This window comes from Colius striatus, chromosome 1 (assembly GCF_028858725.1).
Source record: "Colius striatus isolate bColStr4 chromosome 1, bColStr4.1.hap1, whole genome shotgun sequence".
Lineage (NCBI taxonomy): Eukaryota > Metazoa > Chordata > Aves > Coliiformes > Coliidae > Colius > Colius striatus.
This window is the reverse complement of record NC_084759.1, coordinates 118,583,977-118,609,777: the sequence shown is the minus strand read 5'-3', so window position 1 is coordinate 118,609,777 and position 25,801 is coordinate 118,583,977. Positions and strand designations below refer to the sequence as shown.

General features: G+C 43.5%; 2 protein-coding genes across 2 annotated transcripts; one reads left to right on the top strand and one right to left on the bottom strand.

Moving 5' to 3' along the window:
• Window positions 1-653: 653 nt before the first annotated feature.
• GPR15 (G protein-coupled receptor 15) lies at window positions 654-1,830 on the top strand. Its single transcript, XM_010205287.2, has one exon. The coding sequence runs from the start codon at window positions 654-656 to the stop codon at window positions 1,758-1,760; it is 1,107 nt and encodes a 368-aa protein (XP_010203589.1). The 3' UTR covers window positions 1,761-1,830.
• A 19,418-nt stretch (window positions 1,831-21,248) lies between these two features.
• LOC104554118 (apovitellenin-1) lies at window positions 21,249-22,598 on the bottom strand. The gene is made up of 3 exons (XM_010197014.1): window positions 22,538-22,598; window positions 21,996-22,155; window positions 21,249-21,348 (listed from the first exon to the last, which is right to left on the bottom strand). Exons 1-3 carry the CDS (start codon window positions 22,596-22,598, stop codon window positions 21,249-21,251), a joined length of 321 nt encoding a protein of 106 aa, XP_010195316.1.
• Between the last annotated feature and the right edge of the window lie 3,203 nt (window positions 22,599-25,801).

Genomic DNA, 25,801 nt, shown 5'->3' with positions numbered 1-25,801 from the left:
ACACATTCATAAAGCCGCGTGTGGAGAAGCTGCAGGGCATGAAGGGGGCACTGGCAGAGCAGTGGAGAGTCTGGAACTGATATATAACCATGGTGCAGAATGGAGACAGTAGTTTTAAACAGCTTTCCCTAAGTATTTTCATATTAGAGAATTACTCTCAAGAGAAAACAAACCCATAAATGGACAAAGAAAGTAAACCCCCCCCAAATCTCCTATGAGTTGAACTTGCCTCAAAAAGCAATCTATACAAAAATGGTCTGAGCAAAGGTATGTGAATTCAGTGTTCTCTGACTTCTTCTGATCTGGTACAATCTCAGACATCTGCAAACTAGCAATATCCTGTCCTAAAAAATAAAAAGTTCATAATCTTGAAAACTACCTGCTATGCCACCAAAATAAAAGCAAACACCAAACATGGTTTGCTTATAAAAGCAAATGCAAAATGAAGATAAAATCAGTAAAACCAAACCTGCTTTTCTGAAGACAGGGTTTTACTTGTCTGTTGCCTATGCGATTGGCTAAAGGTTTATAAATTACACCCCCTAAACCACTTTTCTCCTCCTCCCTCCCTCCTCCACCCTGACTTGCTAACATATTTTTGAAGACCTTGAGGGCAAGGGTAGGGGGAGCTCAGAACCCTCCTCAGAGTAGGGATGAAGACAGCTTGGCCAGAAATGGAACTCACCCAGCTTTCGCCTGTGACTACAGTCACTTTCAACTACGACTACTATGATGACAACTGCCAGTATCAGCACCTGCAGCATATGTCTACTTTCCTCCCTATCCTGTACACTGCTGTGTTCCTGGTGGGCATTGTCGGCAACTCCATCCTGATTGTAGCCTTGGTCTTCAAGAGACGGGTCCAGAGACTGATAGACATCTTTATCATCAACCTTGCTGTGTCCGACTTCATCTTCCTCATCACACTGCCATTCTGGGTGGACAAGGAGGCATCGGATGGGAGCTGGAGGGTAGGATCTTTCCTCTGTAAAGCTAGTTCCTACGTCATCTCAGTCAACATGTACTGCAGCATCCTCCTCCTCACTTGTATGAGTGCTGACCGGTACCTGGCTATCATGCATCCCTCTATTGCTAGACAGGTCAGAACAAGATCCTATTCCAGTGGACTCTGCATCTGTGTCTGGTTACTGTCCTGCTGCTTAGGGCTGCCAACTCTTTTGTCCAGAGAACTGAACACGCAATACGGAAAGACTTACTGCACAGACAAAGCCACGACAGAAGCCAAACAGATCATGTCATTGATGCTTTTAATCCTGGCCTTCTTCTTCCCACTGTTGAGTATCTTAACCTTTTACTGCTCCATCACCAGAAGACTCTGCGTGCACTATCAGAGATCTGGGAAACATGACAAGAAACTCAGGAAGTCCATCAAGATTGTCTTCATTGTGGTGGCAGCTTTTGTTATCTCCTGGGTTCCCTTCAATCTTTTCAAGCTTATGGCCATCCTTTTGGGACTTCTGAAGCAGACCGACTGTTTTCCTGACATGGTTGCCCAGCTGGGCATGCAGGTGAGCAGCCCTTTTGCTTTTGCCAACAGCTGTGCCAACCCCTTCATTTACTATTGCTTTGACAACTACATCCGCAGAGCCATGCTCCAGTGCCTGTGCTCACGGGTGAAAATCAGCAGTGGCAGCAGCAGCAACTCAGACACTCTGGACACTCGCCTGAGCCACTCTTTATCCAATTTTGTGGCGGGCGAGTATGCCGCGAGGAAGAGGAAGCGCTCTGTGTCCCTCTGACTGGGAGCCAGGACTGCAGAGGAAGGAATGTCTCTCCCCAAAGGCAGCAGGACAAGAGTGAAGGGAGAGAAGCTGACAAAAGGAAAGAAATGGCACAGACAGAGGCACAAGTGTAATGGAGCCGGCACTTCAGGTGGGAGGAGTGCTGCTTCCCTTTAAACGCAGATAAATGGAATAGACATTACAGGATACAAGGATTGCTGTGTCACCGCATGGTGTAAACCTGAAACCATCGTACCAAGAAATACCCACAAGCACTTACGCTGGAAACCCAGTGCAAGCGCTGCAACAATCACGTCATTCAGTCACAGCTGCTCTGAATCAAGCCTTGAACTCCAACGTAAACACGTTTTTATTCCGCATAGAACAGGAAAAACAACGCAACAGAAGTGTTTCTTCACTGTGATTCCTAGTTTACTAACAAACGTGTTACAATGTCTCCACCTGATCGATCCTGGTTTTTTGGAGGTTTCCTGAATTTTAACATCCCAACATTTTAATGAATTTGTGTATTACCAGTTCTCATAATTGGAGTCTCGTGTGTTTTTTTCTTGAAGTCTCGCCTTCTTGCTTATGGCATTAAATCTTAGTTTTAATCATAATAATTAAACTGAGTTCCTAGACTCTGTGGTTTTAGAAAAAAGATCATTTGAAGGCAAAGAAACTCAAAGACAATACAAAGAAATCTTTCCTAAAGGGAAAAAAAACCCACAAAATCCACTCATACTTTTAAAGATTTAGAGGGGTATCTGATGCAAATTCTGACTGCTTCAGTTGCCATATAAGGATATGACACTGTGTTATTCAAAGTTCAAGTCTGCTGTATTTTGCTGCAACTGATTTGTGTAAAGACATAAGCATTATCACAGAATTATAGAATGGTAGGGTTGGAAGGGACCTTTAGAGATAATCTAGTTCAACCCCCCTGTACTTTCTCCCACTGTAGTCACAGGCAAGTGCAAATGTGCTTGAAAAGCAAAATTAGGCAGATTTTCACATTTGAGTGATTCTCTGTGATTCTGTGGAAAATGCTGAGAAAGTTTGTGTGTGGGGATGCTCACAGGAGAAGGATTCAAATGGACCAACATTTTAGCTCATTTACAGTTGAACCCTTTGAAAAAAAAACAGCTCTATTAAGTTGGTTCATTTCTACCCTGCAGCCTCTGGGAAATGCAGAGGTCTTATATTTAACATGCTGTGGAGAAGATACCACTTGCCCAGCTCATGTCAAGTCTGACAGCAAACGGGGGTGGGGAAACAGAGAAAGTTCTGTATTTTTAACAGTTGTAGTACTACTTAGATTTACAAACTGAAAGAATGCAAAGCAAGGAGTTAAACAGCTCATCAGAAAACTAGTATTGGACTTTTATACAGTTGACTACATGTATTTTATTAACTCTTTCATATCCTTCTAAATGCCAATGATTGGTGGAAATGTTTGCTTAAAACAAAGAAATGAAGGTACAGTGTTTCCAAGTGCACAGGTGAAATAAGAATTAAATGTCCAACAGCAATGTGACTGTTGCAACAGCTTATATTCCATTGTCGCTCTTGTTAAATGTTTAGCTTAATATAATACTGCTTGTCATAAATATAATATGAGTTTCATAAAGCATCCAGGATGCATAACATGACTAAGTCAAGAGACTGTTAGAAACTTTCCTTTTTTATTTCCTGATTTTTAAAGATTTTTATCTCTCTTCCCTTTTTGCACTTGGTCTTTCAAGCTTTTGAAGTAGCTTTCACAAGCTAGAGGCTTGTAAGGAAGTAGAGGAAGTAATCTTATCACCAGGTGATAAAACAAAATACACGGGAACAAATCTTGAATTGCAGTAAGTAAAGTATTTTTAATGGTACTTACAGCCCTGTAAGATAAGACAAATTCAACTCTGCCAACAAAAGACAAGAGTCAGTAAATACACATCTTTTGGTCTACTTTTTAAGAAGTAAAATAAGCTGGTAACAAATCGCATGCAATTTGCTATGCAACAAACCCCAGATGATTTTACTGGGCGGCAGCGCTTCAAGTTGCCTTTAAAAACGTATTAAGAGTTTTGTTCTGTCTTCCCTTCTCCCAGTTTTGCCAGAGAAGGAATAAACTGGCACACAAATCCATGCTGTAACTGACCACGAGGACTCAGAGACAAGTCTCTCATAAGCAAAAAGATTTGCAGCAATAGTCCCCGGACCACTTTGAATACCAGAGAATAGACTTTTTCATCTCACTGAAACTAAGAAACATTTTCTAGGCAAGCAGATGAAAGAAATTACTCATAGAGTAACAATGAGGCATTTTAAAAACTATGGAAGGTTACTTTTATTCTGATTAGAGAGCAGTCTAGCTGAAAGGAGTGACCATCTCCTCCTTCAGAAAAGGACACTGAGTTTTATGCTGGTTACATTCAGGTGGACCTGCTAAAAAGCTGCAATTGGAATACAGCTACACCAGCTAATATTATTCATGAGAAACAGAAAAAGAGGCAAAGCCTGAAGACCTGACAGACTGCCTGTACAGCAGGGACAAAAATGTGTAAACCAAGGACTAAAGAGGTATCCCTCTGATGTAATTGTATCTTCACTTTAACTTTTCTTTTCTCATCTTTGTATTTTCTAAATATCTGTAAGTGCAAATAACTATTTTGGGTGTTACAAATAAATCCTGGTATTTGCATTTTTCATTGAACTTTGCGGTCTTGCTGTTAATGTGGGCAGGGAAATGAAAACACACCTCACCCAAGGGCAGTGCAAAACCAGAAACCAAGGCGTGGATGTCTTGCCCAACTCTCCTGCCTGTTCCCTGCTGTACTCACAGACTAACAGAGCAAGCCCTCATTTGAGCAAGTAGAGTTGACACTACAGAAGCAGTGGAGGCGAAAGTGTCTTTCAGCAATTGATGATGACACTGTGTGCTCTCTGGCACATAGTCAGATATTGGGATATATACCTGGGCTACGAATGAGGGAATCAGAGAAAGACACACACTAGCTTTTTGCTCTTTGTTTCCTTTGCTGCATGCATATTTTTTTTCTTCCCCACTACCTCTTCTAAAACATTTTGGTTTTCTTCCTGCATGTGACAGACTTTTTTTCTCCCCACACCTAACGGCCAAACTCCTTTTTCAGGCTTATAAACGAATCAAGAGCGTTAACTGATTTTCAGGCCATGGCAGCCTTTGAAATCAGAACAGTGTCAGTTCAAATTTTAATCTCATTTGCAAGTGATATTCAAAAACTACAGTCTCAACAGTTTCCTCTCAAGCTCTTATCCTCCCTCTATACCTTTACTAGTACATAACAAGAGATTTAATTTTTCTTAATTACAAAAAAAGAAGCCTGAGACTTGCATTTCAACTAACCTGTGATTTTTATTACAGAAAAAACCAAACCCACATCTTGCATCTTGTTTTAAAGAGGGTTTTCTTAGTAAGTCACACTCATTCATTATTTCCTCAATCCCCACACAAAGCAGAACAGTATTTTTGGAATATAAGAAATCTACAAGACTTTAAGCAATTGTAACAATTTAAAGTTACAGCTGACCACTTTTTTTTTTGTTTTTTGTTGAAAAAAATACTTCAAAATGCCCTGTCAAACTGGAAAAATGACCAAGGCAGTCTATAAAGATCTACTTCCATTGCCTAAAGCTTAAATACTGGCATCTGCATCTGGAAAAACTACAAATAAACTTGCTAAATATTGCCAGGCTTGAAGAGAATCACATATAAATGCCACAGCAAATGCTCCACGTGAGTGAAATAAAATACACAAGAAGCAACTAATTCATCAAAACAAAATGGATTGTTTCAGGCTTCCATCTGAAAGAACATACACTATGGAGGTGCTTAATTTACACTTGCAGATCTATTTGACGTTTTCACAACGTTGTAAACGTTATTTTCAATTATTTCTTTCAAGGAAAAGGCAAGCTAGGCTGGAACAAACTTACTTCTGAAATTTTTACTATTCCATGTTAATATTCACTATTTGTCTGTTAGCACTAATACAGCTCAGGATGATACCAAAACTATTGTGGTTTTAAGTATTTAACCTGATCAGACTTAAGCAACACAGCACTATGCCTATTTTCTGCGTGTTAAAAGAATTTAATGACCGTATGTTGGTTTGCTATGTGAAATGGAAATGGTACAATTCCGATGTGACACCTGTCGAAGGCCTTGGTAAGTGATTTTGATTGGTGTCTTTTTCCCCATTTTCATTATCTTTAAATTAGTCTGATATGATTGCAACTAAAAAATATGGTTTGGTTTTTTTTTTGGTAATCTAACCTCTCCTTTCCTTGTCAAGAAAAGATATCAAAGCATTACTATAAAATCTGTCAGGAGATCTGTATGGGAACATTCATCTGCTCATCCCAAAAACCTTTTCATGATTTCAGAGATGCTTTTGAACTGCCTTGGAACAAAATCAAGACCTTTTGAGGTTTTTTCATGAAAACAACTACACTACCAGCACCAACCCCAACAATCTAAAGGTTGGTTGCACTTTCCTGAGATGTGCACAATCAGAGCTGAAGTGCTTCTACCTCGATATATATCAGGACCTTGTTAGATGCATCTCTTGGTCTCCATTTTGACTCTAATGAATCAGCATTTTTCAGAAATAAAGTATTTAATCTCAACATAAAGAAAAATTGTACCCAGACCTGAAGCTTGCTTATATGGGCAAAGGATTTTTGCAACTCTCATTTCAGCACCAGACATACTAACACTGACAACTAACACTAATACTGACAATGTAAGGTGGAAAAATGGGCTGGTTACTTGGGAAGACTACAGGAACATTGCCAGAGTATGCAGGTATAAAACCAGGAAGGCAAAAGCCCTTGTGGAGTTAAACCTGGCAAAGGAAGTAAAGGAAAACAAGAAGGGTTTTTTCAAATAACTCATCAGCAAAAGGAAGACTAGAGAGAATGTGGGCCCACTGATGAACCAGGAGGATGCCCTGGTGACAGAGGATGCAGAGAAGGTGGAACTGAATGCCTTCCTTGCCTCAGTCTTCACTGCCAAGGCTGGCCCTCGGGAAACCCAGTCCAGCAAGGATAGTAGGATAGTAAGGAGAATGGAAGACTTTCCTTTGGTGGACGAGGAAGAGGGCAAGCTGGACATTTATAAATCTATGGGACATGATAGGATGCACCCACGAATGCTGAAGGAGCTGGCTGATGTTATTGCTAAGCCACTCTCCATCATTTTCCAATGATTGTGGAGGACAGTGAAGTACTTGAGAACTGAAGAAAGGCCAATGTCACCCCAGTCTTCAAAAAAGGCAAGAAGGAGGACCCAGGAAACTACAGGCTGATCAGTCTCACCTTCATACCTGGAAAGGTCATGGAATAACTCATTCTGGAAGCCATATCTAAACATATGAAGAAAAAAGATTGTTATCAGGGGGACTCAACACAAATTCACCAAGGGGAAATCCTGCTTGACCAACCTGATAGCCTTCTATGGTTGGCTAGATGAGAGGAGAGCAGTGAATGTCATGTACCTTGACTTCAGCAAGGCTTTTGACACTGTCTCTTATAATATCCTCATTGAAAAACTCAGGCAGTGTGGACTGGATGAGTGGATGGGGAGGTGGATTGAGAGCTGGCTGAATAACAGAGCCTAGAGGGTGGTGATCAAGGGCATAGAATCGAGTTGGAGACCTATGGCCAGTGGAGTTCCACAGGGATCGGTTCTGGGGCCAGTCTTGTTCAACATCAATGACCTGGATGAGGCGACAGAGTGTACCCTCAGCAAGTTCACTGATGACACCAAACTGGAAGGACTGGCTGATTCCCCAGAAGGCTGTGCTGCCATTCAGAGGGATCTCGACCTCCTTGAGAGTTGGGCAGAGAGGAATCTCATGAGGTTCAACAAGGACAAGTGCAGAGTCCTGCATCTGGGGAGGAACAACCCCATGCACCAGTACAGGCTGGGGGTGACCTGCTGCAGAGAGGCTCTGCGGAGAGAGACCTGGGAGATCTGGTTGATAATAAATCAAACATGAGCCAGCAATGTGCCCTTGAAGCCAAGGCCAATGGCATTCTGGGATGCATCAAGAAGCGTGGGGCCAGCAGGTAGAGGGAGGTTCTGCTCCCTCTCTACTCTGCCCTGGTGAGGCCTCATCTGAAGTCCTGTGTCCAGTTCTGGGCTCCCCAGCTCAAGAGGGACAGGGAACTGTTGGAGAGAGTCAAGAGCAGGGCCACCAAGATGATCAGGGGACTGGAACATCTTCCTTATGACGAAAGGCTGCAGGAACTGGGGCTGTTCAGTCAGGAGAACATGAGACTGAGGACGGACGTCATTAATACAAGTATTTAAAAAGTGTATGTCAAGGGGATGGGATGACACTTTTTTCTATCACCCAGTGATAGGACAAGGGATAAAGGGACAAAAGCTGAGACACAGAAAGTTCCACTTAAACTTAAGGAGAAACTTCTTTCCTGTTCAGGTGAGGGAGCCCCGTCACAGGCTGCCCAGGGAGGGTGTGGAGTCTCCCTTTCTGGAGGTTTTCAAAGCCCACCTGGACACGTTCCTGTGTGATCTGACCAAGGTGAACCTGCTTGAACAAGGGGTTGGACTGGATGATCTCCAGAGGTCCCTTCCAACCCCTACCATTCTATCACTCTGCGATTCTGTGAATTACACCGCTACTAAATGGTACTTGGATCTGCAGAGAACTAAAAGTCACACAGGGAATGGCTTCTGATGAGAAGAGCCCAACTTACTGCTCTCTAACAAGTAAGACAAGCGGTGTATCCACTGCACTGGGCTGATCCTCCATGAGGACTGCAGTAAAGGCTGGCTCCTGCAAACTGAGAGGTACCCTTCCACTGACTATAGAGAATCAAGATTTCATCTGCAGCTTCTTGTCTTGGCTCTGTCAGACTGGCGGGATGAAAAGTCCCACACAACATGTCTGTGCCTCAGGTTTCAAATGGGCTGAATTGCAACAAGCACACTTCCTAACATTGAAAAGACCTTGCAACAATACATTTGTTAACTGCTGCATGGGAACAGTAAAGTCATTGAAAAAAGAAGGGTTTATTTTCAGTTGCTTGTAAGGCACGGGGTACAAAAAGATCTCAACTCCTGGGTGGGGACATTAAATGCACTTTTAGCAGTTACCCACTACTCGCACACTAACTTGTAATCCCTGTATAATCACCAGTATTCATGAGGTCAGTACAGACTTGTGAGTAGATTTGCAAGCTGTGAGCACAAATCACTACATCTTCCAGTTCTTTTGTTTAAAAGGCTTCACCCAGATAAGCAGCACATTTCACAGCAAGTGAAGAATGTAAAGCAGTGACTATAAATGGCCTAATGACAATGCTGCAATGTCAAAATCCATCCACTCAGGCTATTTACTAAATATTTCAGCGTTCTGCATGTCATCAGAGAAAGGGAGACCAGCTTATGGATAGGAACAAAGAAGGAGATACCTAAATTCATAACTGATGGAAACGTACCCTGTTAACGTATTAAATGGACTCAGAACTTGTTACTATGATGCTACTGAATACCACACACTGAGGTGGCTGGGTAGCCCTAGGAAACCAGAAAAAGCCTGTATTATCTCATATAACACTTCAATATTATATCACAAAGTCTGCAATTAGCACACTCTAGGTTTCAATAACAACCCAAGCACCTGCTCAGTTTGCAGGTGGGGGTCTTCAGTATCCTGCTGGAGTCTTGTTGCAAGTGACGGAAGGTTTTGGTGTACTCCACTCTCAGTAAAAGCCAGAGGGAGTCTGGCCCCAAACATCTATGGAGATAAAACTAGAATTCATAATAAAGTAAAAGAATGCAAAATACAAGAGATGAGAAAGCAAGTGGATGGGAAACAAACAGCTTTTAAGAGGAAAGATAGCCTTCCCACAAGTGACTCCGTAAAAAAATCCCTGCCAAAGGCCAGGCTGCTTGGGCTGATACTGATTTTTAAACACGAACTGAAAGGTAGGCTTTATTTTCCCAATTCACTTCTATGCTTTTGTAAGAGATTGTAGCAACCTTGGAAATACAGGCCATGTGTTACGGTTTGAGAGCATGCAGCATTATCAGCATCAATCATCTAAATAATGCATTGTGACCAAAATACATATTTTCAATCTTCAAAACAGTTTCCTTATTAGTAAGAGAGCATATTCTTAGTCAGAAGTTCCTACTATGTCTAGTTAGTGAACATACTTCCTCTGTTGTTTACTTTTCACATTTTTGAGAGCACATGGGATTTTACAAGAAGCATCTCAACAATATATCTCAGAAGAGACCCATGTTTCTCTTGAAATTTGGGCTGCAATTTGCTGCTGACCAGAGTAGGGCACAGTGGAGGTAGAGTGAGAATCCATCTTCAAAGAAAAGGCTTCCCACAAGATGATTACTGAATTCAGACGCTTTCATTTGTAAATGCCTAGCTTCAGACCCTTTTGAAGAGTACTGATTTCCAGAAAGGGATGAGTACTCACTTTCTAAACAGCAGGTCCTTCAAAAACATATAATTAAATAATATCAAGAAATAACTGGATGCAAAAGTTACTAGTAAATCTGGAAACCATTACCTCTGCCTTTTACTGTCCAATGGAAATTCCAGAACCTGACACCCTCTTTCTTTCTAAACTCATAAAACTAGTTAATATGAATATAAAAGAACAGCTGTTCCCCAAAGAATGCCCTTTCTTTTACCTTCAGTTTGAGGCAAAGAAAACCTGATTGTGAAACTGTGTGGCACTCTGCTAAGTTAGAGAATGAAACTTGGTCAGTGGTTTTTAAATTGATCTGAATTCTCAGTCTAGTTTTAAAGCTGATACGCAAAAAAAACCCCAGAAGCTCAAATCTAAAATGCAAAGAGCAGTATTTCCAGAGAGGAACACCACATAGAAACAAATATACAGCAAATATTCACCCTGTATCGCACCATGCACCTGACCTGACCACTTACTTGACTTCCCTCTATGCACTGTCTAAACACCTGCATGACCACACCACCCATTTCCCCTGCCACCCACTCCTCACCCTCCCTCCTCTGGGAACCACAGAAACATCTATCTACACCTCACACACAGCAAAACATTCAAACCATTACAAAAAAGATTTGTAAAGAGAGAGAGAGGTTTGGCATACCTTTGAACCTGTGAGAGTTACCCACCACCTAAGGAAATGTTGTAGGTAAGAGTAGAAGCTTGATAACTTTCAAGAAACATGTATATGCATATAAACTTCTGCTCTTCTCATAACCTACCAGGACACTATGGATGAAGGGGTGCTAAAAAGCAAAGAGAGGGCTGACAAATGCACTGAAAAGTGCAGTGGCTTGCCCAAGATCTCACAGCAGCTCAGCTGTAGATAAGTTGCCAGATATTCTGATTCCTAGTCAAAGAATGTGGTACTTCAGACCACTTAGGAACATTGAAGTAATTGAAAAATCCTTACAGGTATCTTGCCAGGAGAGAGAAAAAGGCTCAGGGAAAAATCAAGAGAATAAAAGTGAGAGGAGACCTGGAGAGCTCCCATTGTTTGCAGGGATTTTTTTTGGCAAGAGTAGGACAGAGTATATGGTGCATAAGAAATGTGCTAAAACAAGGTACCTATGAGAAACTAAGCACTTGAGAACATTTCAGAGGAGGGTTGCTGCACTGAAAAAGGACTAGATCTAGCTAGAGGAAGGGAGAGAATAAACCACAGACAACCCTTATAATCCATTAGCTTCTAAGGCTAACATTTTGGCAACATGAATTGATGTTGCTATGGCATGCTGACATTTGCATAGCCACTTCAGAGGCTACAGCCATCCCGAAATGGCTGAAATCCTTGACGATTCATGAAATGAGATGTAATCTTCCTACTATTCTAATTTTTAAGAACTTATGCAACTAAATTAATGAGCTCATAGGTCCTTACCTCCACTGTTACTCAAATAAATACCAGTTTCAAATTGTCTCTTTTTGTTGAAATCAACTAGAGTTTTATAGAATTAAGAGAGTTGGGGTTTGACTGAATGAGAAGACCAAAAGCCTTACCCAGTAGTTAACTCAGCTGGATTAGTGTTCCATCTTTCAGAGTCCATGATAATGAATCTCCACAAGGTCTGAGGGCCCATGAAACTCCTACAAGTACACAGCCCCACTCATCCATGTACAGAGGAGCCATGTGAGTAGATGCTTCCAGAGGTGCTACTGGACTGTCTCCTGATACTATTAACTGCACCTTTCTTACATTACCTTTAAGCAACTTGGATAAAATGTAGGGCAAGATCACACCAATTTAGGCAGTTGTGTTCTCTGCTAAAGGCATGCATGTTCTTCTCATGTAGTTGTTCAGAAGGTGAGCCAGTACTGTCAGGGAGCCATACCAGATACAAGGACCTCCCCTGGGCAAGCATCGTAGGTCCTTCTGCATTTTGTGCCTAGTTTAGACTTCATTTGTACCGCAGCTTGAACTGGAAACCCCAACAAGCTGTAAATCTGCCCACCCAAATGCAGGGATCACGAGCAAGGGCAGAAAAGATGAGGTGACAGGAATATCAATAGGGATGAACAAGCCTCAGACGTCTAGGACTGTATGTCTGGCTTGCAAGCTGACACTGAAGTGTATGCTGGCATTTCTTCATCTATACAGAACCTGTGAACTAGTCAAATGAAAGTAGCTCAGCTATCCTAACCCACATGGCTATCAGCTCTGGCTGCACTGTAGCTCAGTGCACTACACAGTGAAACACCAGTGGTTTGTGGGTTTGATGGCTGAGCCCCCTGTTTGTTCTGTTAAGAAGCAAAGCTAGTGCCTTCCTACAGCACCCGGCAGCTGGACACAAAGCATCACTGGGGAATGTCCCCTAAAGATCAAAAAACAAGTCTGCCACCCTCAAGCATGGAGTTCAGCATGGGACAAAGTTTCTGCTGTAGAAAGGGATCCAGCTGGGAGATGCTAGAGGAAGTAAGCTTCAGAAAGACGAACTTCCCATTCTGCTTGCCAGGAGACTGTCCATCCCTGCACACCCAGCCCTACCACAGCAGTCAAGACACCAGCCTAGCCCTCCAGATCTCTGGCACAAGCAAAACAGGCAGTAGGGCTATGGGTAATACGTTGCTCCTACCTCTGGATAGCCGCTTAGACCACCTACCTAAACAGTGCCCACTTCAGTCATATTTGAAAGTCAGAGGTAGAGAGTGAGGCTTAAATGGCTCAAAAAAAGAGAAAAAAAAACCCAAGAAAAGAAATCTGTGTTTGCCTTAAGACTAGATAGGGAAGCATGTGCCCTAAATCAAGTCTTGTGAAAAGGTCCAGAGGAAGTGAAAAAGGAAGATTACAATAAAAACAGGATTTCCAAAACACTGCACATAGTGAACAAGGACCAAAGTACACATTTTCAGGTCTTCTAAACTAAAACAAAAGGCAAATGTCAGTTCATCTTAAGCTGAATTCCTTTGTATGGAATACAAGCCTTTGTATGGCAGTGTCCACATTTTTATCAGACAGAAAAAAAACCCAAGGGCTCCTGTCAAACAATAGGCATGATTCAATTAGCGTGTGAAACACGCATAAAGCAAAGGTGATAAACTGTAGTGTAAAACCATAAAGGCCGAGCTGTCCGATAGAGAGCTGTAGAATACTACTGAGTTTTCATACAGAGTGTCTCACGTTCACAGAAAGGACAGTGACATGCAACCTTCTCTCTTTTTATTTTAAGAAAGCAAACTTGTATTCTGACTCATGTATTCTGACTCATGATTTAACACAAGTGGCACTACCAGCGCAGCACAGCTGGAGGAGACCTCAGGCAATCACCTAGTTGATGAATAGCAAATACATGTAGATTATCCTTGGCAGGTACCTATCAAAAAACATAAGAGTAGTCTGTCATTTATCCTCAGTTCACAAAATTCACTGCAAATCACGAGATGACACACGAATATATGCAGAGGATCGTTTTAATTGCTTTTGAACTCGTAGGTTTATGCTTTAACTACATTCTTTCTTTGCAAACAGGAGGGGAAAGAAATCTTCCTCTAGAAAGCAAGCTGATGGCCCTTGGGGATATAACCAAATTATCAGTGGACTCAGGGAACAGACATGCTCTCACATACCAGTTTAGATGTTTCAATATCAGGGGTTTGATTTACTTAGTCAAAAAGAAACATAAGGGAAAACTTCTTCACTGAGGCTGAGGGAGCACCGGAACAAGCTGTCCAGATGGGTTGTTGAGTCTCCTTCTCTGGAGATATTCAAAACCCACCTGGACAAGTTCCTGTGTGACCTTCTTTACGTGGCCTGCTCTGGCAGGGGGGTATAGACTAGATGATCTTTCAAGGTCCCTTCCAACCCTCAAGATTCTGTGATTCTGTAATAAACCCTAGTACCTTGTGGCAGCAAGTGCTTATGGTGTACTGAAGAACCTTCTGCATTCATATTCTGTATTTTGATTTCTATGTTGTGATATATACGAGTTAGCAACATCTGTGTTACCTGCCAGCCCTCTCTGGTGGCTAGCTGTCAATAAGTTGCCCAAATGGCTTGTAATAGTGGCCGGTGTTCTAGCCTTTTGTCTTTTCCCGTGAGCATTTTTCTCTAGGTTGTCAGTTGCCTGTAATGTATTTCTTACATTGCAAGTGAGCTGGCAAAAATTACTGGCCTACATTGAGTCAATTGAACACAGAAAAATTTCTTTTCCTCCCTTATTCAGCCACTCAGTGCACACTCCACAATAACACATGACGGAGTAAAAGGTGCTTATTATTAAAGTGGAAAGTTTTTAAACCTAACCACTAATAAAAAGTCCTCAGAAAAGGGACACAGTTTATGTGGACAAAGGACACTTTTACACATATAGAAGTTATTCAGATGAGTTGACTCTTTTGGATGGAGCATTTCCTCTCAGTAAGTATTAAAGTACTACATGTAATATATGTGTATATTGGGTTTACACAGTAGATCTTTATTTTTCTGTAAAGTACTATTTGGGAAAATGGATAACTCAAAATAAAATTAATTAGTATTCTCTCCCTGCAGGAATATCTACCAGAGTTCTTTTTACAGAATACAATTTCTATCAAGTCAACCTTATTGGAAAACTAAAAGGTCCTTTTAAATCTAAAAATCAGCACAAGATTTTATCTGACACACAAAGACTTAATGAGCAATTTATATTACTAAAATAACTGCATAAGTATGTAACTCCAAGGATTTTTGACACCCAAATAGGAGAATTAAGATATTTCCCACTTTCATGCTAAGCAAAGCAGCTCAGAAGGACGAGAAACCTAAAATGCTGAATTAGCTCACAGCTACAGTGTCAGTTTAACTGACAAAAGATAGTACAAAGATAAGGATACAGCACAGTAACTATTATCTATTGATTTGTATGTTGTTTGTTTTCTTGTTTTGTTTGTTTTTTTTTTTAAACTCAACTTTGTGTTTCACTGACCACAGCTGGAAACAGATTAGTCCTGCAGATCACACAGCCATGCTGGCTGGTTTACAGTTGTGCACTCTCCAAGCAGCAAAGCTGACCCGAGAACGCCATTTTGAAGACATCTCAGCAGCAAAGGTTACCTGGGAGGGTCCATACTCCAAAGGCAGTGATCGTCTGCTGGCAGGACTTTTAACATCATCGCCCCAGAGAAAGTTAAGACAAAGGAGCATTTGAAGAAAAAAACCATTACAATTAGGAAAAAATAATCATCTTGAAGTGGTTGTTCCAAGCAGTGAACTTAACACACTTTTTTCCAAGCGCCCAGTTAACTTATTTTCTCTTGCACCTGCAGCTTTCGCCTCTGAAGTGAATGAGTAGCCTCAAATCCAATATCTGAATTTGTTTAACAAGGACATTACTGTAAACCTAGAGATAGTAAGCTGTGAAAATAAAACAGCTGCACTCTTCACTGACGTGTATCACATCTGCACTTGTAAATATTTATTCTGCTGTTAAGACCTTCAGTAATCAGTGCTACTCGGGCACTGATAGCCAAACTCTTATAAACCATTTCCAGATACACTTCCAGTGTGGCAGTGAGAGGTTAGCGCATCTCCCATGAGACACAGACAGTAACTGATGCTGTGGTGCACACTGGAATGCCATTGTCTTTACGGCAACTAAGAAACTTTGATAAAGCAGTTTTAGTACAGCTACCGCCAAGACCTGCACTTTGTGCTGCAGTTTTGTAGGTTTCTGAATAGCAAAACCAGAAATGTTTCTCAATGCAATTTTTGAGAAGTGGCCTAGTCCTGTCTCACCCCCAGACCTAAGTGTAAAGAGGAATTCTGTATTGTGGGATCATTAGTTTGGCACTCACCCCCCCCCCCTCCAAAATTAGGATCTGTCAACTACAGCATAGTCATTACACACCCAAGTGTAAAGAACTCCCACCTCTCAGGCCAATATGCACGCAAGTGGGCAAATGTATGTGAAAAACCATCTTTCTATTACGGAAACAACATTCAAAGCCTCTCCACCCAACACCATCCCAGCTGCAGCTTCTCAACCCCAACTCGGCCCATGCCAAAACACCCATCCCCTTCCGCAGGCTCAACAACTGGGTCCTAACCACCCGGGAGGGAGTGATTTGCTTCTTCCAGCTGCATCAAAAAGTGGGTTTATTGCAATAAACTGTTCCTCCCTTCACCCAGGCACCTTTGCCTGACTCCCGCCTCCCCAAGAAGCCCCAGATGCGGGCTGGAGACCCCCTTGGGCCGGCTGGCTGCTCCCCAGCTCGCTGCCTGTAGCCTGCAGCAGGGTCCCGGGGCCGGGGCGGCTGCCCGAGACCCATCAGTGCGGGCCCGGCGGGGAGTGTCAGAGGTACCGCAGGCTCCCAAAACCTATCACCCCCTCCTGGCAATGCTAAATACTTTCGTGTGTGGCGCCGCGGCAGCAGCACCCCGCGCCCCGCCGCTCCCACCGCCCGAGCCTACCTGCGCGCCCGGACCGCTGCCGCCTGTCCCGCCGCCTCGGCCCCCAGCGGGGTGGGAATGCAGCGGGCTCGGCGGCGCGGCCGGGAGCGAGGCCGGGGGTGGCCGGGAGTAGGGAGGGGAAGGCCGGTGGCATCGCGTGCGAAGCGGGCGGCCGCGGCGGTGCCGCTCTGAGTCAGCGCTCGCCGCGGCGGCGAGGTACCGCGGGCTGTGAGCGAAAGGGCGACACGCTGACTGATCTCTGCCTGCCGCCGGAGAGCCGTCTGGCACGCAAGGCTTTCCCTCGCCCGCCCGCGCCCCGCAGGGCCGGCGCGGCAGTCTAGTCGACCACCTTCGGTCCCCTCGACTCGCGGCCTCCCAACAGCCCCTCCTGAGGCACCTCTCCCGCCCTCGGCGAGTGCCGCCCGGGAGCTCTAGCGCGGCACCTCTTTTCCTCCGTGCCGGGCACCCCGGCGAGCGGCGGCCGGGAGCCCTCGCCTTCTGCGGGCCTGGAGAGCGGCAGCCGCGTCCCGCGGGGCTGTCTGGGGCCGACTACCACCTCCTGCCTTCCCGTGAGGCCTCCCCTGGAGGTACCGTCTTTGTCAGGGTACCAGTTCTCGCTACAGACTTCATACACAACAGCATTTGTGAGTTTGGTGCTTACTTTTAAAATATGTCCTAGCTGGTTTGCCAGAAGCCTACAGGGAGCACAGAACCATCCAAAAGAAGGCCGTGTCAGCTCCGTGTCTCGCCAGACGTCCACCATCTTTGTCCACTCCCTCATGATGGGCTCTGTCCCCTGTCCCTGCCCACACAACTGTGTCCTGCCATCACCGGAGGACAAAAAACACAATACCTTTAGCTAGAAATGTGTGTGTCTGGTATGTGTGTTTAGGGGAAATCACCACAGCTCTTCAGGTGTGACTGTTGGCACAGATATTTTATACGGCTTTTGCAGTCTTCACCATCTTGCCTTGGAAAGAGAAAACACCTCACATGGGGGTTTCTGCTACAGAATAACTTGGGCTGTTTGGCGACAAGGACGGCTGCCACTGCTCACAGCAGCGCAGAGCCCGAGGCATTCATTCATTAGTATTAACTGGTGAATTTTCCAAGTGCTAAAGTAAGAAGTGAGGTGAACTAGGAAGCGTAAAAGCTGAACAGTTCTTTGCTGTCAACACTGAGTCACTGAAAATGGTACATTCGCTGTAATAAATACTTTGTCAAGAAAAGGTGTTTTTTGCAGAAATCGGGAACACGAGGTGTTATTCATCCATCTCAGAAACAACAGAAACCTGACATTTCTGAATATTTAATATCAATGGACTCAGTTGAACCAGTTACACCACAAGCTTTCCCAAAGCTGCTAAGTGAGTGATGATTACTCACAAAGAAAGTTTCTGTGACTTGAATCTTACAGAAATGAATGCTTCACTTAGGAAGCCTTTCCAAGAATCTTGAAGCACCCTGTGAACTTTCACAGATGTTGCTCGGGAAGTGATTTTCATTGCTGTTTTTCAAGGAAATTACACATTAAGCTGCTTATTCCTACTGAAAAGTGGGAGTAGATGTGAAATATTTTAATTCTAAACCATATAGCCCCCTCATTACCTGTCCCATGAATTTGCCCCCTTGTAGATTGTACAGCAGATTAACCATCTGGAAGGTTTTCTATTTACTTCTTTTAAAGCATAAAATAGCATAGATAACTATGTGATGAGGAGAGTCAGAACAAACACACACAGTGATCTATGGGCTGATTCAGTTTTGCCCATATACTAAAATTAATCAGGTATCAAGCAGGTAATCAGCATGTGGTTGGCTTGAATTTTCTGGAAGTTATATTGCAGAAGAACAAAAGGGTTATAACTAAATGGCTTTAATAAAGTATCAAGACTTTGGTAAGTTTTAGTGTGTAATTCATACCAGGTGCTGCTCTGCTCTGGCTGTGCAGTGATGCAATACAGAAATGCTGCTGGGTTGCATTGATCACACAACAAGTCCCACAACAGACTTGAAAATCAACACGACCCCCCCTATACTTTCTTTCTCCTACTGTTTTGGACAGTGCGTATGAATAGATTGAAAAGGCTGAAGGAACAATTTCCAGGACATAAACTCTTAAGCACACATTTAGGCTCTTTCATGTGACTCATGACTTTCGCTCTTTCAGAAAGAAATACTTTTGAAGTGCCAGAAGAACAAGCTCCAAGAATGCTCAATTCATCCCTGGGACTAGAGAGAATGTAAGCTGTAAGGCTTGTACAAGGATTATATTTGGGAAAAAAAGACAAGAGAGAGAGATTCAGCAGACACATGCAAAACAAGCAGGTAAGAAATCATCTCTGTAGCAGAGATGAAGTTTCTGTCCTTTTCATGTGGTAAACACTCTTATCAGCCCAAACTGCATTTTTCTAAACCTTCTTCTAAGTAGTGGTGCATTTACATAATACATATGCATGTCCACATTCAGGCATGACCAGGGTAGCACGCACAGTCTCGATGAAACAGGCGGCAATGAAGAGATCACCAGAGCTCTGCAGAAGTGGGGAAGCAACAGGAGATGGAAGAACTTGCAACTCTTCTCAGTAGCAGGGATCTTGGGAAGATTCAATAAGAAGCTTTGGAGAATTAAGTACTGCTGGCAGTCTTATCTCTGATCATTGAGAAAGAAACTGAGGACACATTTTCAGTGTCCAGCAGTTCAGGCTGGGTAAAGAGCCTAACTGTTAGCTTAGGGCAGTCTTCTTCCACCCCTAATGCTGCCCAAGCAATAGGAGTATTGAAGCCCAACAATGGCAAAGCCTGCTCTCCTGAGATGATCAAATACTGTTGTAAAATGTGGAGAACGCATTAAAATAAAGACCTGGAATTGTATATGTGGGGTCAGGGCAGCTCTCCCACCAATGCTAGTGGAGGCTGGCACAGAGATACCAGTTGAAATACAGCCTTCACCGGTTAACTAGCTTTTTGTCAGCTATTTGAATTAATTTCCATAGTCAAACCTAGTGGAGGGGAGAGGAATAGTCTTGATGAAATACATTCAGCTTTTAGAGCAATTGCTGCTGATTTATTTACTTCCCAGCAGAGACCACAGCACAGGTAGTGATGCCTCCAAGCCAGGGCACAGTCTCACTCTAACAGAGGCAAGGCAGAAACTGTGACAGGGTCTTTCAGCTGTACCATGGAGCTAGAGGCCAGGCTACAGCATAGATCCAAGGTCCATCCAGGAAACACAAGCAAGGATAGAATGAGGCTACCTAAAGTGTAGGTCCAGCAATACGTGCAAGAGAACCTGCCAGTAAACCAAGACAGCAGGCAGCAGCTGGAGGTCTGGTTGCCCAGTGCCTGAGCTTAGATGTGGCACCTGGGTCCACAGGCAAGGTGTGTGAATGAAGGTGCCAGGTGAAGGACGTTACTGGTGCTTTCAAGCCCTGACAGATAGTTAAGGATAATGCTGAAGCAGAACAAAGTTTTAGGTGTAAGACTGCAATGAGGGGAAGGTAAAGGAAGATGCACCTTAAAAGACGGTAGCATTGCTTTGCAGTTATGAGGCAAAACTCCTTTTGCCAGTTGTAGGGATGTTTTCCTTCCTGAGCAGTAGTTCTGCCCTTGTGCACATGACTCCTAGATCTCAGGCTAGCAGGGTTTTGTTTTAGCCTCTGCCACAGTCTCATTGTGATTTCGAACAAATTGCCTACCTCTTTCTGTTCACTTAATGATAAATTAGATGGATTTCTTTATGCAATGTGGGTAGTTACACAGGACTGACGAGGACCTTCATAAGACAGTCCTGGACACGGGTTCCCTTCTCATAAACTGGTTACTCCCCCATCCTGAAGGAGATAGAAATTTTCCCCTTTGGAAAGGCTACTTGGCAGCCCCACTGGTTGACTAATGAGATATACTTTCAAAGTCCTGCTCAGACTATTGGGCAGTTACATTTACTGGCACTTGTTTTCCAAAATGATCTGAAATCTTCAGCCACTTGATACAAATGCACCTACTTGCTTTTTAGCTAAACGAGGAGCAGTCAGTAAGGCTTAAATTTCATGGTCTTTCCTGATGTGAGGTTACAGATGCCATGTGGTGGCTACCCTGAAAGATGCTCAGGTAGTGCTCCCTCCACCCAAGATCCCAAGCTTAGTTGAAAGTGCCTGAATGGTCAGGGTTGTTTAGTGTTGCCTGCAACAACTTAGTGTGAATCCCAGCTACATTCTCAGCAGAACAGGATGCCAAGGTGGGTGTTAACAGTCAATACAAACAAGAAACTTAAGGAAGTGTAACAACCAACATATCTTTTATTAGAGGAGCAATGGCCAAGCCATTCAGGAGGAATTAATGTTCAGGATTTGGCTACAGAACTGCTCTACAATCTCGTTGCCTTCCCCATGCCTAGCTGCGCATTCATTTTCGGGGGAAGCTGCAGCAGATGCCTTCCATCCTTTGGTCTTTGAAGCCTGGTTCCCGCTAGTGGCATTAAGACGAGCATCGATTCTGTCTTATTGACTGATCTTGGTCCGTAGTAGGGGCAGGGGAAAAGAGGACACTGCAGGGTGTTGCCAACTCACATCAGGAAATACTGACTCATCTTCATCTGGCTAGTAGCCTACGAAGTTTTTGTAGCACAGGTTTTTCATTTTTTCAATCACCTGATCAACCATTATAGTGATTTTAGCTGTTTCTCTGATGAAGAAGTTCCTGCGGGAAACGACAGTGTATGTGGTAAGATACACAAATACATGAGGGTAATCTCCACCTGCTGTAGTTATTACACTGCCTGTCACTGAGAGTGCAAAGGGGCTTTCCTCAGAAGATAGGAAGAGGCAGTAGAGGTTTTTTGCCATGAATTACGCAATACTATGTCTCTAAGGTCATCATGTTTTTCCTTTTGAGAGGAAGCCCATTCTGTTTCTTTGAGGAATATGTATTTGCAGCTAGAGCCAATTCTGTGATTTGTGTCGAGTGCTAGCAGTGTTTCGACTGACAGCAATGTTTCCTGGCACCACTAAGACCCTCACAGACAGCACTGCAGCACCCTTCTGGAGGGGCTGATCTGTCACCAGCCACTGGTCCCCTCCCACACTACCCATGTATAACAAGCATTACCTGCTATTCCCACGAGCATTGTTGTGTTTGATGCATGTCCTGGGAAGAACTGACACTTTCATGTAAAACCATACCATCCTACCCCAACTTCCAGAACCCTGCTCCCATTGTGGTCACATTAGACTGCTTGCTGATTCATTTCCCATTGGATCTCCCCATATAGATATTTGGTTAATCTGTTCTTTCTCCCACTCCTTCCTCACCCTTTTGACCTATGGCAGTGTTAGATCGTTCCATACCTGGTCACAACAACTGGTGTAGTCTGGGCAGCATCTGCCAAGATCTGACCGATTTTAGGGGACACCTTGCTCACAGATTCATAGATGTAAATTGCAATTGCATCGACGGTGACCAACCAGTCACGGCGGTCTTTATCAGAGGTGAACTTTGAATGCACTTCTGTGAAAGAGGCAAAAAACTGTGAGGCTTCTCCAATCCCTTGTGTCCCTGATGCCTTGCCTCAGGTACAGTGAAAAGACATTTGAAATTTTGAGATTCAAAGCTTCCCCCAGAATTTGCTCTAGCAGCATCCAGCACCATCTCATCACTCATCTTTAGGCATCTAGGTCATAGGCCTTATACGACATTTGAACGAGGTTTGAACAATTTTTGTGCCAGGCCCCTACTGACTTGTTTCACACTGCCAAGGACTGTATATTCATGGTCTGGAACTGCTTTATATGGCTTAAGTCCTACTTTATGGATGGCTTAGATTTCTGTGAGTGAGAACCCGTAGAGTTGAGCCTTGTCTCAGGCAGATAGAAATGCTTTTCAGACATACCGGGGAGAGTGGTGCTGAGGAGCAGAATCAGAGCTATCGCGAGTGCCCTGGATTGCAGCATGGTTTTCAGTACCAGTTCCACTGTATACACCAAGAGACCTGCTGAAATCAGCATACAATTTGTTTTGTTTTCAGAGAAATATAACATATCAGTCAAACATCAGATTTTTGCCACAAACCTAAGTGATATATGAAGAAGAGGCCAGGAAAGATCATGATGGAGCATTTCCTCTGAAGAAATGAGGAAAATATAGTATAAAAAGTGTCCTTTTATTTGTATAGTCACAAATGTCCACAATTAATGATAGCTTTCAGAGCTCGAAGAAATAGCATAGAATCATAGAATGGTAGGGTTGGAAGGGACCTTTAGAGATCTAGTCCAACCCTCCTGCAGAAACAGGTTCACCTAGATCAGGTGGCATAGGAACATGTCCAGGTGGGTCTTGAAGACCTCCAAGGAAGGAGACTCCACAACCCCTCTGGGCAGCCTGTGCCACTGCTCCCTCACCTGAACAGTGGAATAGTTTTTTCTTATGTTTAAGTGGAACTTTTTGTGTTCCAGCTTCATCCCATTACCCCTTGTCCTGTTGCTAGCTACTATGGAAAAAAGGGATGTCCCAATCTCCTGACATCCACCCTTTAGATATTTATAAATGTTAATATGATTTATAATGTTAATAAGATCTCCCCTCAATCTCCTCTTCTCTAGACTAAACAGCCCCAGTTCCCACAGCCTTTCCTCATATGAAAGATGTTCCAGTCCCCTGATCATCTTGGTCTCACTGGACTTTTTCCAGAAGTTCTCTGTCCCTCTTGAGCTGAGGAGCCCAGAACTGAACACAGTACTCCAGATGAGACCTCACCAGGGCAGAGTAGAGGGGGAGCAGAAACTCCCTCGACCTGCTGGCCACACTCTTCTTGATGCATGAAATATGTGACAGTTAAAGCTACCTCTTTTGTGTAAGAGCTAAAATTCCTCGCTTCAGTCCATGAACAAACCATTAAAACTGGCAGAAGTCAGAATAGGTTTTGTCCACACGTGAGTACATTTGAAAACATCTAATGTGTTTTTTTTTTCTTGTTTTAATATTTTGGATGAATTGTTCTAAAGAATATTTTGCTAGTTAGTGCATCACTTACAGTGGTAATCTTAGTGACCCAGGGATCTGAGTCTTTTATCTTGCTCTGGCTGAGGAAAGACCCAACAACCCAACTAGATTCTCTCATCTTTGCCATGTTGGGACCAATGAAACAGATAGTGGCTCAGGCAGAACAAGTTCTCAAAGGGGAGTAAGTGCAAACTTCAGCTTCATCTAGCCGCCTTTATTTTGTCTATTAAAAAGGTCATAATTGGAGGAACTCTTGGAAATTTGGTACTTGGTACATTGGAAAGGTGACATTACATCTAAACAAGCTTTTCAAACACACTGCACTTAAAAATGTGTTTAGAAGTTTGAATTGATTTATGCCCCGAATTAGAAGGCTGCATCACTCCAAGCAACATGAAGAAAACATTGCAGTGTTAGGAACTGCGATGACAAAAAGGCTGTTTATTATTATGCTCAGTCCTGTGCCAGGTACCTACAAGTCAATGCTCCTTCTTCTCATAGAATCAGTCTTACTCCACAGTAAGAAAATTTCCATTCATTTTTATTTCCTTCTGTGCACAGATTGCTTCCAAATGCTACCATTCCATTCACTAGACATTTGCTGACCAGCAGCAGTTGCTCCGTTACCACCTTTCCTTGATTTTTAATCCCAGAGACAGTTTCTCCCTCTGCAGACAAAAGGTATCCTTTTGTTTTCAGAGAGCATGTGACATGTTTTACAGCCTGCAGTCCCCGTGGGGAAGGCAGCTGGGAAAAGTTTATGCATCTTCCAACACTGAAACTGCAATCCTTACCAAGGGCTTGACCCTCTTATGAATTGTCTTATGGGACATCCGTTGCTTAGCAATCCAGGTCACCTCAAGCACTCCCACCCTCCTTCATTTCATTAATGTTCCTTGTTATGGAGTATGAGAAGGGCTCCTACTTTGACTTGCAATAAGGAACAGGGTAAAATACAAGACCACCTCTGCTCACTTTTCTGTGTCCTAGGTACACCAGTCACAAAGTCCATGCCACCCAGAAGAGAGAGTTCAGCTCTTACCTGTCTTGCTTTCTCTCTCTTTCTCAGGCTGAAGCTGAGGTAGATGCTCATCTGAGACATTGGCATTTATGCAGAGCTAATATAGTAATAGCAAGGGGTCAAAGGTCCTGTTCTGTTTCCCCATTTGCTCTTTTGCAAGCACATCCAGCTCAGTGGGACAGGCAAGAAACTGTGGAGGACTCTGGACCTGTTTTTGAGATTTGGTAATGGAGGGTCAGTTTGACCTGAGCCTACGAGACGTGGAAGGCAGCTCCTGGGTCACAGAGCCCCCTACTTTTGCAGGCAACTGTGTCATAGAGGCCCACTTTCATAAGTTGACCAAATTCCACATTAACAGTAGCAAGAGTTGGGCTGAATTTTGCTCCCGCTGTTCTTGTGGGAAGGCCTGTGCCATCACCTCACTGCTCTGACAGTTGGAACTTGCAGCTGTTATGTCCATTGGTATTTTACCCTCCAACAAATGCATTAACCAAATGGTGCACAGGGGTAGGTGTGCACTGCTCTCACACTTCTTCCTTCCCCACACCCAAGTCTTTTTGCACAGGCTGACAACATGGGCATACATCTCAGCCAGCTGTCAAAACTTAACCAGAGGAAACATGCAGTTCGGGGGTCCTGAGCTCGAGAAAGACATGGACCTGTCAAAGCAGGTCCAGAGGGATGTGAAAAATGATCAGAGAGCTGGAACACCTCTCTTATGAAGAAAGGTTGAAAGAATTTGAGCTCCAGGGAGACCTTACTGCAGCCTTTAGGTACTTAAAAGGGGCTATAAGAAAGATAAAGACTTATTATCAAGGTCTGTAGTGAGAGGAGAAATGGTTTTAAATTGAAAGGCGATATTTATATTGGATATAAAGAAGAATTCTTGACAGTGAGGGTGGTGAGACACTAGAACAGGTTGCCCAGAGAAGTTGTGAACAGCCTGTCATTGGAAGTGTTCAAGGCCAGGGTAGCTGGGGCTAGTGAAAGATGTCTGGACATTAGGCATAATTTAAGCCTACCATGTGAGACCCAGCATTCCTATGTCAGCCACTTAGCAGGTGACTATCACACATGGAATGTGTGAAAAGCTCAACCACTACCTTCATCAACCAAAAAAAAAATCTTCTAGAA